Source organism: Exophiala oligosperma (genome assembly GCF_000835515.1).
Source record: "Exophiala oligosperma strain CBS 72588 unplaced genomic scaffold supercont1.17, whole genome shotgun sequence".
In the NCBI taxonomy this organism is placed as follows: domain Eukaryota; kingdom Fungi; phylum Ascomycota; class Eurotiomycetes; order Chaetothyriales; family Herpotrichiellaceae; genus Exophiala; species Exophiala oligosperma.
Genome location: NW_015622834.1, coordinates 90,282 through 103,405, shown reverse-complemented (window position 1 = coordinate 103,405; position 13,124 = coordinate 90,282). Strand labels below are relative to the sequence as shown.

General features: G+C 50.7%; 6 protein-coding genes across 6 annotated transcripts; 3 read left to right on the top strand and 3 right to left on the bottom strand.

Moving 5' to 3' along the window:
• Window positions 1–255: 255 nt before the first annotated feature.
• Window positions 256–2,405, bottom strand: PV06_10943 (uncharacterized protein). The gene is made up of 3 exons (XM_016412538.1): window positions 1,864–2,405; window positions 930–1,814; window positions 256–872 (listed from the first exon to the last, which is right to left on the bottom strand). Exons 1-3 carry the CDS (start codon window positions 1,939–1,941, stop codon window positions 630–632), a joined length of 1,206 nt encoding a protein of 401 aa, XP_016257037.1. The 5' UTR covers window positions 1,942–2,405; the 3' UTR covers window positions 256–629.
• Window positions 2,406–2,710: 305 nt separating this feature from the next.
• PV06_10942 (peptidyl-prolyl cis-trans isomerase-like 3) lies at window positions 2,711–4,178 on the bottom strand. Its single transcript, XM_016412537.1, has 2 exons — window positions 4,000–4,178; window positions 2,711–3,950 (listed from the first exon to the last, which is right to left on the bottom strand). Exons 1-2 carry the CDS (start codon window positions 4,009–4,011, stop codon window positions 3,438–3,440), a joined length of 525 nt encoding a protein of 174 aa, XP_016257036.1. The 5' UTR covers window positions 4,012–4,178; the 3' UTR covers window positions 2,711–3,437.
• A 297-nt stretch (window positions 4,179–4,475) lies between these two features.
• Window positions 4,476–4,802, top strand: PV06_10941 (uncharacterized protein; the record flags this gene model as incomplete). Its single annotated transcript, XM_016412536.1, has 1 exon — window positions 4,476–4,802. One exon carries the CDS (start codon window positions 4,476–4,478, stop codon window positions 4,800–4,802), a length of 327 nt encoding a protein of 108 aa, XP_016257035.1.
• A 382-nt stretch (window positions 4,803–5,184) lies between these two features.
• PV06_10940 (uncharacterized protein) lies at window positions 5,185–5,820 on the top strand (the record flags this gene model as incomplete). The annotated part of the gene is made up of 1 exon (XM_016412535.1): window positions 5,185–5,820. The coding sequence occupies one exon, from the start codon at window positions 5,185–5,187 to the stop codon at window positions 5,818–5,820; it is 636 nt and encodes a 211-aa protein (XP_016257034.1).
• Window positions 5,821–5,860: 40 nt separating this feature from the next.
• PV06_10939 (uncharacterized protein) lies at window positions 5,861–6,433 on the bottom strand (the record flags this gene model as incomplete). Its single annotated transcript, XM_016412534.1, has 1 exon — window positions 5,861–6,433. The coding sequence occupies one exon, from the start codon at window positions 6,431–6,433 to the stop codon at window positions 5,861–5,863; it is 573 nt and encodes a 190-aa protein (XP_016257033.1).
• Window positions 6,434–11,285: 4,852 nt separating this feature from the next.
• Window positions 11,286–13,082, top strand: PV06_10938 (uncharacterized protein; the record flags this gene model as incomplete). The annotated part of the gene is made up of 3 exons (XM_016412533.1): window positions 11,286–11,604; window positions 11,681–11,782; window positions 11,944–13,082. 3 exons carry the CDS (start codon window positions 11,286–11,288, stop codon window positions 13,080–13,082), a joined length of 1,560 nt encoding a protein of 519 aa, XP_016257032.1.
• Between the last annotated feature and the right edge of the window lie 42 nt (window positions 13,083–13,124).

Genomic DNA, 13,124 nt, shown 5'->3' with positions numbered 1-13,124 from the left:
ATGGGGCGCGAGCTACATCTGACGTCCGACTTTTGTAGGAATGTTTGGGGGAAAAAAGAACAACCGAGGTCTTGACAAGGACCTCGTCGTCAGTGCGTATAGGGACTCCATCATTGGACGCGGCAATGACTTGTTTGCTTGTGCCTCAAAAGTACTATGACAGCATCATGCACCGCGACTTGTCGTGTGCGTGTGGAGAGACGGACAGAATCACGCAGATTGTCAAATTACTTTGCATTTGTGTTGTGTGTGTGTGTGTGTGTCCTGTTGTGTGGTGGTAATACGGTACCCAAGGTTCTCGCTTTCTCTCTGTAATCTCAAAAAGAGGAGGAAAAAGCCAATTCCTTGCATCCAGACGTCGCTTCATGATAGTGCTCAGGCCCAAGGGCCAAGGCAGATGATGCCCTCAGCTACAACAAGTACGTACCTTGCCCGTACTCCGTAGTCGCCGCGATCCCCAAAAAACCCAACGCCTTGCACAAAGGTAGCGGCAATAGACAACAAGCGCATGACAAGACGCACCAAAAAAAGTGGTTGCTTCTGCTATGGGGAGACCTGGTCGTGTCTTTCGAGAAGAAAAAGAAGAAGTCGTCGGCGGCGGAAAAAAAAGGAGAGGAATGTGTCTCGTCTCATTCGATCAATGGTTTCTTAACCGACCCTACCAGAGCTACACCGATGCAGCTCATGGCGTTCGGGTCCGAGGCACGTACGATCGTGGCAAGTGGTAACATTGGATTTTCCGCGTTGACGTGCGAAGCATCTCTTGCGGCTTGTTCGATGGCTTCCATCTCGGCCTTACACATGGCGTGATCGTACGGACAGACAACGATGGGCTGCCGTAGAACGATATCCTTGGCACCGTTCATTGAGGCCTGGGGAGTAGTTGTCAGTAGGGTCACCCAACATCTCTCGCAAACCGTTCCACATACCTTGATGGTCAGGTAGTATTCAACCTTGTACAAACCTGCCGTTGTCGTAAAGCCCATCACTGCATACTGTGGGAATGCTGCTCGCCCACGAGGCATGATGCCGTCGGAGTCGCGGAGATCGTTCGAGGGAAATACCAGGCCAAGGTTGGTAAAGTAGCCAGCTTCCGGCATCTTCACACCCACCGTCTCGGTTTTGCGTACCAGGTTCTTCGTTTTCCTTTGCGGTTCGTCTCCTTCATGATTGTATATGACCTCCTCATCGATTCCAATCTCAATTTTCCGGATGGTCACTTTCCGCGCCTTGCTCAGCCAGTCCGGATTGGGGGATAGTTTGATGTAGACACTGACTGGGTCCAGGGGCCCATAGGACCACCTTGGTAGAGAGATGCCCAGTGTCACCAAATGGTCTGATACTCGTTCTGCAGATTCGGGTCGATTGTACATCCCAAACGTAGACAACGTGTCGTACCGAGATATCGGGACTGGGAAAGCGTATTGTTTGCGATCTCCTGAGCCATACCCTACCGTCACCACCATCTCGTAAAATGTCTCGGCCGTCCTCCGCGATAACTGTAGGCTGGCGGGTGGTACTCTGCGGGCTGTCTCTTGTCCTCCTCGACCAAAAGGTACAAATATGACGAACGGCAAGTCCATGTACATGATCTCTTCAAATTCTCTGTTGGCCGGACATCGAAACAATAACATCTCCTTTCCTACCGTTTCCGTCGACTCTTTCCTGGGCGCAGCCAGATGCTTCTTTGCTACCGAATCTGCATGTGGATGGATGCTCTCTCGCCGTTGAAGGGCAATGGTAACAACGGAAATGTTCACGGGGCTAGATATGCCGACACCGGGGCGCAACTCGACAGTACCTTCGATGCGCGGCTGCGGCTGTCAGCACAAAGTCCCAAAGACGCAACGAGGGATAACTCACCAAGGTGGCAGAGATACCGGGGTACCCAACGAGGAAGTTTGTGTTGGGGCGACCAGTCACTCGCACGAATGCGCTCATCTTCTACCACAGCCTGAGCCTATACCGCGACCATCAGGCGTTGAAGTCTCTCTCGTCTGTGATCGCCGTACCACGGGATTGGGAAATAGCGGAGGCCTTGTTCTGAGCAATGGTATGAAGCCCATAGAGACGAGTCGTAAGAATAGAATTGAGATTACATAAAGGGAGAGTGTTCGTGAGGCATGTGTTTCCTGTTTCTTTGTTCGCGATGAATGCAAGGAAGTGGGCTTGTTGACGTCGGGCTTGTTTTGGAGAAGATGGCGGACAAATGAGAGAGGGCGGTCGAGGTGCGGTCTCGTTGGTCAAGGTATTATTCGTAGGTAGCTTGAGATAGAGGGAGAAATGACTAGGTAATGCTGAAGCCTGAAGCCGGAAGTATATGAGCAGTGATGGTGAGATTGACTTGTGTTGATGTATGTGGATGCGGACAGTTGCAGACGCAGCCAGAGGCGCTCACTGGGGAACTCGAGGTGAGAGTGTGTGGTAACTCCGTAATAAGGTACGGATATGGTGGGACAGAAAAGCGCAGAAGGAGGAGACTCCATCCAGTTGTTTAGGCTGGTGGCCTGCCTATTGTCGCTTACATTGAGTGCCCGGACAGTATATTCGGGGCGCCTATAAGACCTGTAATTCTTAAGACTTTTGCTTTTTATACCCTTGTTGTCAGTAACCTTTTCAGCCTGACAACCCCCTACGGTGTATAAAAATTACCTAAGGTAGGTACCTATATCTGAAGATGCGCAAATGCCCGCGATACCACGCAAGCGGCGCACGTCAGCACCCATCACTTTTGTCGATCTGAACTATTCCGTTAAGCCTCAGGTAGGTAAGGTCTACTCCATACCCCGATTGCTAGATACGAGTAATCACCCAACATTCTATCTGCCTAGATACTGACTATTCCGTTGATGGCCGTCTTGACCATTTCCGAGCTCCTTAAAAGTCAGCCTCAATCTCTTCCAAGGCCTGGGGCCAGCCGACGTATTAGTGAGTCCGCAAAATCTGTTTTTCGTGATTCCTGAAGATTGGCCCCCGGGATATGGCCTCCTACCAATCCACCACCACCACGTCGGAGCTTCTCCCATCAGACTGGCAAGCGTCACAGCTGCGGGCTTATGAATGCCAATTCATAGGCCAACCACTCCGCGCCAAGCTTACTGGGTGCGCCTGATTTCTCAAGACCTCCGTACGCAGCTGCGGACAGCTTCGTAAGCCCTCAATGACGACGGACGAGGTCTCTGCTTGGCTAGAACTATGCCTGAGCCTGACAACCCATGTTCGACACCAAACATGGTGCGTCGACCTTTGTGACTTTCGTACTCTCTGGGAAGAAAAGAAAGCAGGTGGGTTGGTCCAGATCTGGGAGACCATACGTACATCCTGCCAGACATGTTCGGACGCAAAGCTCTCAGGACCGCATATGAGAACCGTGGGTGTCAGATGGATGCTACGGTCATCACGTAAAGTTAACATCAAGCTTCGAACAAGTCTTGTAATCAAGCTGCCAGGGGGTTTGCATGTATTGTGACGCCTTCGAGGACGATTTTCTCGCTTTTGGGGCGATATTTCTTGTCTACTTCGACACTCTCCATCTTCTCGAGGGTACCCCCTTCCTCTGCGCCGTCAATGACACGTCCGAACACAGTGTTTTTGCCATCCAGATGAGGCGCCTCCTTGAAGGTGATGAAGAACTGGCTACCGTTGGTGTATGGCCCTTTATTTGCCATTGAGACCATCCCGCGGCCACTGTGTCGTAAAGCGGGGATTTTGATCTCATCTTCAAAATATTGTCCCCATATTGACGTTCCTCCCTTGACGATCGGGTTATCTGCGGTATTTCTAGGTGAGAGCGAAGTATCACCACCTTGAGCCATGAAGTCGGGGATTACCCTGTGGAAGGGCGTACCACCGTAGGCTCCCGATGCGCAAAGAGCGAGGAAATTTTCGGCTGTTTTGGGTACGGATTCGCAAAAGATTTCGATCTTGAGATCACCGTGCGTAGTGTGTAGCTAGACTGCATTAGTAATGTATGCATGACAGGATACGAGTTGAACATACCGTAACTGACATATTGTCGCGAGGTATCCATGAGACAACTTTTGAAGCGTGGCAGATCCTTATTCCAGTAGTATGAAATTCGTGGTCAAACCGTGCCAGATATCGATTCAGCCACTGGGCTACGTAAGCGGCCGGTGACAGGATACCAAAGCAGAGTGTTGAGTTCGCAGTCGTCTGCGATTGCGATCGTTGAATCTTCAAGACTGCGCAGGAAGCACACCAAAGAAAAGATAATGACGATGATCACGTGCTGTTACGAGGCTGAAATCTGTAAGGCTGCAGAAGCACTCGTACCTGACCCAAAGAGCGCTAACTAGCCCTCCTGCTCCACTTGATTTCTCCCTGCACTACCCGCATCTCGAGAGGCTGCAGGTTTTCGACCTCGACTTGATTATATACACCACATCTCCGACCAGGGGTTGTAGGTGACTTTCGAGGTCCACAACCGCAGACGCCAATTGAAATCTCTAGCAGACATGCCCAAAATCAATACAAACGAGGATGCTCACCCTAATAAGGAGATGCAAGAGATCATGAACCTGATTCTTAAGATGAGAAAGAATCTATTAAACGTGAAGAGGACTTGGGGATCGGAAAGTCCCCAATATAGCGACGCGGTCCAAGCAATGCAGGAGTTTATGCAAGAAAAGGATGGTCTATATGAGCGAATCGACAGGATGCTGGAGAAGAAACGCCGATTGAAGAAGGATGCGTCAGAGGAATCGCACGAGGATGTCGACAAGCGACAGACACTGACTGAGAGGTCCCTGGAGCAACTTCTCGCAGATCTGAAGCTAAAATAAGAAGACGAAAAGCGGTATGTTGAGATTAAGTTATTAGCAACGGAACATCATTAAGAGGACCTCCATATATGTCGACTCATATGCTTACACAACGACATTTCACGATTCCTCGAACACCCCAGTCTCGTCCAACCATCGAAACACTACTCATATCCCACCTATGCCCCTGTATCATGCATCGGATTATCTAATTCAGGGGTGGTGGCTGCACCTTATATCGGAGGACGTAAAGGGCCTCATGATATCTGCAAGCTCATTGGTGGAACGCTTTGTGATTCGGAGTCACGTCTAGAGTTTCGCGCTCGATCAGTTCACCACAAACACCTACAGCAACAATGCAACCTTAGCAACATCTTCAATAAACGATATACAATAATCCAGTATGAATAAAAAGCAAGATCTATCAGACTTCCGACTCCGCCCAGCCACAGCAGCTGATCGACCAGCGCTAGACGCTCTCTTCACATCGGCAATCGCACAATTATGCAGAAACCACTACACACACTTGCAAATATTTACCATGGTTTCTCAAGCTACTGCGAACCGGTATGATATTCTCATCTCCAATTCGACATACTATGTTGTTCATCCTGTCAATGAGCCAAACCACATCGTCGCATCTGGTGGCTGGTGGCCGCGGCGGACAATCTACACGGAAAAAGGCTCTACGACGGCACAGGATGAGAGGTTTGATCCCAAGGAGTCGCCTGCGTGGATTCGTGGCATATACGTACACCCAGACTATGGACGCCGTGGTCTCGGCTTGAGAATCGTTCGCGAGTGCGAGGCGGCTGCGAGCAGGTTCATGCCGTTCACGACCTACGCGCTGGGCAGCACGACCAATGCTATTCCTCTTTACAAAGCATGTGGATATAGGGTCGTCGAGCAACACGAGGTCGGCGTCACAGATGGGGAGAGGATGGAAGTAGCCATGATGGAGAAGAGGGAGGGCGCTACTAGCGTTGAGATGGATGAATTCAATCGTAATGTTGTACTCTCCCGAGTTGATATCAGCTAGACATTGGCGAGAAAAGTACAAAATACTCGAAATCCTTCCCCTACGCCTGACTTTCGGGGCTCTCACTTAGAACCCACCTGACAAACTTCTCGAGCTTCGCGTCCAATGCTTCGGCCGCTTGCACCAACTCAGCCTTTGCGCTTCCATGTCCAGCGACGAGACCACTCGGCCTAAACCACACGATCCTCGTGCCCTCGCCCTCCTCTACAAGGTATAGCTCGACGGGGACGGACAGGCCGGCATCCAGATCGTGCCGTAGCATTGTGATTGCTATCAGTGGATTGCCCAAGATGAATCTGATGGCTCTCCGATTCTTCGTGTCCCCATTAGCAACCTGGAACTTTATTGTATGCGGGTCGTACAGAGGAACCCAGCTACCATGGTTGTATTCATTGAAATACATGAAACCGTGAGGGCCGACCTGAGACGTGATGGAAAATTCGAACGACTCTCTGTCCGCAGGCCGGGAAAGTGGCTTGTCTTGGAATTGCGACCTCGGGGGATCCTTCTGGATCGACGAGCGGACGCGAGACTCGGCTGCCTCGAATCGGATACTCGAACGGTATATCGAGCGATCGACACTGACTGGCTGGACTTGTGTTGTTATTGGCATACTTTACTTTCGTTCTCGCTCAGAAACAAAAAAGAAGGAAAGGTGGGAATCCTGTTACAGTTGGTAAATAGCGTCAATGCTGGAAACTTCAAGATTACAGTTCGCATGTCCATGCACAAGGAGTTGAATGAGCATCAACAAGAAGACCTCGAGTAATCTTTAATATAACAGCACATGCCTGACGTGTAGTACGTTATTCCACAATTCGTACGTAACCCCCAACGTAGGTTCAAAACGCCTACATCCTAAGTTTCTCGACAAGCCAGGTGGAGAATGACGGTGGTGTTCAGTAATCGAAGCTGATGAAGCGGGGTTTCGGGTGCCAAACAACTTTGTCCATGAGATTTTTCTCAGTGTTCTCTACTAGATCAAGCACCGGTAATCATTCCACCATTGACTTTGTACCCTAGCCACGGAGTACGAGCGGCATGGTGTGATGAGCAGGCATTTGTCACAAACGATGGTTACTCAACATGATCCGGAAAATCGCTGGGGAACGAGGCTTTTCTTAACGGGCTTGGAGTGTTTGGTGACGAAGGCATTGAATTGGGACAAGATAGTGAGAGTTGTCTGTTAGACTGGATATGCAGAGTTGGCTTCGAGGAAGATTGATGATTTTGCGATGCGGCGTTTGAGATGAGGGCCTCGTCAACCTCGGTTTTCGAAATGCTGGGCGTATCGGACAAAAGTGTTTCCTCGCCTGGAGAAGGCGTCAAGTGTGCCTCTGTTGTTCGCGGTGACCCATGTAGATCTTTCGGCTGTTGGTGTTTGGTTCTCGCCTCTTCCTGTTTCTGTCCATTCGTTTCTCTTGGATGAGCTGGAAGTTGAGGATTCGGTTGCATGTGGACTGGAGGCGGTGCCTGGTACGAGCTACGTCTTCTCGGCGGTCGTCGTGCCAATTCTTTGACAATTCGTGATACTTCGTCCTCGGTGGAAAGCTGGCTTGGTGGTCGACTTCCGGCTTCTTCTGTGGTTTCTAAAAACAAGTACTTATACAACTCGCTGTGTGGACGGCCTAGGCTCAAATCGTTTGATTCCACCTGTGGGAACGGTGGCTGATTGATGCTCCGAGGGAGACTGTGCAAGCTTGCAAGCCGACCATAGAGCGCACCTGCATCCGAACTCGCATCATTCTGCGTTTCGCCAACGTCGTCTTCATCTTCTTGACCATATAGGATTCTCCTGACTTCTTCAAGTGCTTCATACTCGTTGTCAATCTCTGTGGCCTTCTTGTATGACTCCGTGGCATTCTGATGATCACCGTTTGTGGCTGCCCCAAAACCCTTGACGTACCAGCATTTCGCTTTGAGCTCATCAGCTATAGGATAGATCCCAGAAATACAAAGCGCCTCGGCTTCGTCAAGAGCAAGGCGCGCTTCTTCGAGAAGATCATTCCGCTCGTAAGGCAGTGTGTCGGGCAAAGCGGCGAGAAAGAAGAGAAAATGTGTACGAGCCAGGAGCGTGTTAGTGAATAGTTCAATTGCAAGAAGTTCGCCTGCGGATACTACGTCGCTAGCAGGGTTCATAGCTTCCGAAGCAGTGCCCGGGGGCTTTTTCTGGTGGTCTTCTGCTGTTGCCATCGGGTTTCTCGTGCCGGAATTCAAACTCTAGGAGGGCGACAATTTCCTTTTTGCTTTGTATCAAATGTTTTGTGTATGGGCAGATTGGCGAGCGAAAACTCCAAGTTTCTGGCCTTGCTCTGAAGACTGAAGAATGGTGGGCAGTTCATTGTTGGCAATCAAATTGTCACACTCTCGATTACCCAGAAGCTGCATGAAACCGGAAGCAGAAGAGGAACAAAGGGGACAAGGAGACAAAACTTGACCTTTGACACGACTCACCATAGGAAACTCTGGGGGAAGAGTCAAGCACTTTTCAAATACATGCAGTATGGCCTTCACGCTCCACCAACAGAGATAGGTTTGAATGTTGGTAGAGTGATTAGATGTCCTCATGCTGAAATGTGAGAAGAATAAAGGCTTTATCAGTACTGCAGGGAGTTCGAGTACTACAAAATTACACTATACCGTTTTGGGATGATCAGCCACGTGACCATGCTTTCTCTACCTTGGTTTTTGTGGTCACCTCTTCAGTCATTGACTGATGGTTGTCTTTTCCACAATACACATGGGCAGCTCCTGATGCTCAACTTGAGGTAGGCATACTGCTTCCGGAAGACTGCATTTCCCGACAGATATCGAAGTCTCAACATCACAGCGTTATGTCATACGAGTGAGGTGGCTACCAAAGATGCTTTTGATCCATCTCGAAACGCCATCCCTACTTTGTTCTACACAGCATGCCTATCCATATTTCTTCTTTCCCATTCTACTCTATGCGCTTATACAGTTCTGTCTATATCCTAATCTATTCAGACACTTCTTGTCCAAGGTCATCCCGTGACTTGTCGATAGGTGGGAATTAGTCGAGCACAATGCTGCCATTTGTTAATGGCTTGTAATCCTCCTCACCTGCCCATTGGGCTTCGTACAGACTCTCATCCATTTGCGAGGCATCCATGCCAATATTGACGTCCCTGCAGAAGTTAGCAAACACAAACAGTGACTGATGGAAAGCTTTAGCATACTTGTCCTCCGCCAGGAACTCAAGCCCTGGGATGCAGTCAATAATGGCAATGATCGCGTATGAGCCGACAAACGACCATATAAATCCTATCAATGCCTCTACAACCTGAACTCCGAGTTGCCGGATATTGCCATCGAAGAAGACTCCTCCATCTACCTCTGCACCACCGTATGCTGCAATTGTCTTCTGAGCGAACAGGCCGGTGCAAATGGTGCCTAGAAATCCTCCTACACAGTGCGTGGCGAATGTGTCACCGTTGTCAACCCACTTCCATCTCCGAGCAAAGTCTGTGAACTTGATACGGAGAGCTTGGCGGCAGACAACAGCTCCAAGGAATCCAAAGAACAACGAACTCGGAAGGTCAATGAAGCCGGCAGCCGGCGTGATCATGACTAGTCCAGCTATCGCGCCCATGAACGTGCTGTCCAGGGACCACTTTCCGGTCTCGGCATATGTGATCGCAGCCCAGGTCAGGGCACCTGCTGAGGCACAAAGGTTGGTCACGCAAAGTGCCATGACAGACTGAAAGTTCAGACTCAGGGTGGTGCCAGCATCGAAAGCCAACCACGATCCCCAGATAATAATCATTGCCAACAACTGACACATCGAGTTGTGAGGTCGATGCAGTTTCAAATGCGACGGCGTTCGAACTTCTGACCTGCGCGATCTGGCGATTGGATACGACAAGTACAAACTCAGCGCCGAGGCAGTTGCACCACTACAGATGTGTACAGGGGTGCCACCAGCAAAGTCGAGTACCCCTAATTCGGCAAGGAAACCCCCGCCCCACACCATGTGGGCTAATGGGCAGTAAATAAAGGTCGCCCAGAGCTACAGTCCACTCGTCAGCACTTCTGGAAGTACCCCATGCTTTTGGAGACATACGAAGATAAAAGGTATCAGTGGCAGAATTCTCCCACGCTCACAGCCTCCTCCCACACTGATGGCGCAGACCGTGGCCAAGAATACAAGCTGAAACTCACTGAAGAGTACAGCCGGTATTGTTCCAACAGGCTCGGCCAATACACCACGATGGAAAGCATAAGCGAGGTTTCCGAAGACTCCCCCAGGCCCATCGCCATATGCCAACGTATACCCAATAAGGAACCACTGGATCGTACAAACCGCTACTGCATAAACTGCAGGCATAGCAGATGCAAGACCACTCCGTCTTGTCGAGTAGCCAGAATATCCAAGCCCAACGGCGGGAATGATAGTCCAACAGAAGACGGTGCAGACGAGGATGAAGACAGTATCAGTCCTATCGCAAGCCTCCCAGGCCGACTGAACGTCCGAAGCCGATACCATGGTGCAGAGCGAGCCACCGTGAAGTCGTGAATGCTGAGGATTCCTGCTCGTTTGACTTTTTGGAAGTAGCACGTTATATTGCATGTATCGCAAGGCTCTGGTATCAGCTATCTGTCTTATCACTCCCAGCCAATTCAAGGACTACCATATCTCGATCTTTGGGCCGGGGATGACGAGTTGGCCTATCGCATTGCCATGATTGGCTAGAGGGGCTGATAGCAGTGGTCAAACGCATGGCAGATCTCGCACACCCGGGCCACTGCACTGCACCATGCCCATTATGGCATGTAGATAGGCCTTCGTATACCAAGCCTCTGGTTTCGGGGTACCTGCGTGCAGTGACACATGGGTATTCGTCAACACCTGGTCGAGTGAGCCAGTGTGAAGGTGGAGATGAACTTAACCAGAAAGCTGACCCCTCCCCCGGAATACAATCAATGCCATGATCCACCATCAAAGCCAAAGCTATCACCGGCACACCTTTACGGAGTACCACCGCCTTTATTACTACTGGAGGAACTGCGCCCCCACGACGAAGGACCCATGACAATTGGTTGATGATAACCCTCACGAGCCGACAGATAGCACTAACTCTTTATTGCTTGGTGCTGGCCTGATGCTCAATCAAACTAGTCTATAATAGGGAAAAATATCACCCATGGCAGTTGTTTGTGCGATCCCGTGGCGGGCATTGCAGTCACTGCAACGATATGCCCTCGACTATGCTCGCAGTGGACTTCTCTTTCTTTTAGGCCCACCCCGTGTCTGATCAGCCACATCAAGGTTGCTCAAGCTTCATCAAGACACGCGGAGACCTATCACGACTGTTTGCTGAGAATGGCCAAGCTCCCTCCTGTTCGCCAGGGGATACTTGATCTCCTCCATCTGCCCTCGAGGTCCCTCGACAACTGCGGCTACCTTCTCACAAACCCCCATATCTTTGAGATATTCAGCAAACATGGTTGTCGACGCGGAAAAACGACTTTCAAACGAGGTGCCTGTGGAGGACGGCCGACGAGGTTCTCTCCGAGCAGGCACTGCAGAGGATATTCAAGTCATCACCGAACTGGGTTACAAGCCAGAATTGAGCCGGAATCGATCTATGTTGACCCTACTTTTTCAATCGCTTGCCATTGCTGCCATCCCCTACGGCGAGGGTGCACCTCTCATTAGCGCCATCTATGGAGGTGGACCTCTCTCGATATTCGTGGGATGGATTGTTATCTTGATACTTGACGAGTGCATTGCGTTGTCCTTGGGCGAATTGGCCTCAAAATGTGAGTTGTCCCTCAAATCATCAACTGTGTAACAGAGGCCTGGTTGCACTGAGATAAATGCTGACGGTTGCTATAGACCCCACGTCAGCCGGACCGTACTACTGGTCGTACCAAGTCGCTACGAAGGGAAAGACTGCGCTCTCTTTCCTGACAGGTTGGACATGGTTGATTGGCAACTGTAAGTGTCCTTGTTCAACATGCGGCGTCACGACCATAAAGGCACTGCGGGCTCTCCGATCTCCGCATTGGTTCCAGGGACGAACTGTAGCCATGTGGCGAAATACTGCATACTCGAAAGCCTATGGTATATGTTACTGATTCTGCTCCGTACCACCTTAGGGACCATCACACTTTCTGTCAATTTCGGGTTCGCCTCTCTCATCGCTGGCACTGTGGCAATGTACCATCCAGACTGGGTGGCAAAGGACTGGCAGCTGCTGTTGATCTTCTACGCCATGTGTTTAATAACCCTGGTCATCTGTTCGACTATGAACAGAATATTGCCCATGGTGGACACTGTTTGCGCTGGCTGGACAGCTCTTAGCATCATTGTCATCCTGATCGCGCTCTCGGTGAAGGCGGATGCAGGTCGACACAGTGCTAGTTATGCCTTGGGCCACTACGATCAGTCTTTCTCCGGTTGGGGAGGCTTCACGTTTTTCATTGGTCTTCTGCCGGCCGCTTACACCTTCTCTGCTATTGGGATGATTTCCGCAATGGCTGAAGAATGTTCCAATCCGGCAGTCAAGGTGCCGAAGGCCATCAGTCTCTGCGTACCTGTGGGAGGTTTCGCAGGTCTGTTCTTCATCCTGCCAATCTGCTTTACCCTGCCACCTTTGGAGGAGATCATCGCCTCGCCCTACGGACAAGCGCTGCCGTATATCTTCTTCCGCGTTATGGGAACGCCTGGAGGCGGTCTAGGCCTCATTTTCCTTGTCTTGGTCATCACTCTTTTCTGCAGCATCAGCATCACGGTCGCCGCATCACGCTGCACATGGGCATTCGCCCGAGATGATGCTATTCCCTTGTCTCGGGTATGGGCGAAGGTGAATGACAGACTTGGCGTGCCGTTCAACGCTCTCGTCCTCACCACGGTGGTACAGATGCTGCTCGGGTTGATCTATCTGGGTTCCTCGTCGGCCTTCACGGCCTTCGTGTCGGTAGGAGTGATCGCATTGGCGCTTTCATATGCGATTCCAATTGCGATCAGCCTCTTGCATCGCCGACGTGAAGTATCGACTGCCCGTTGGAATTGTGGTCCTATCATTGGGCCGATCGTTAATTGCGTGGCTCTCTGTTGGATCACGTTCGAGCTGGTCTTGTTCAGCATGCCTACAGCACTACCTGTGACGGAAGTGACCATGAATTATGCCAGTGTTGTACTGGTTGGATTCCTCGCGATCGCAGCGTTCTGGTATGCAGTCCACGCCCGTAAGGTCTATACGGGTCCTCCTGAGTCCGATGGTATTGCGGCATGACCCACTGCCGATTTTCTGGTTGAAGTCGGTTTTGCGATTCGC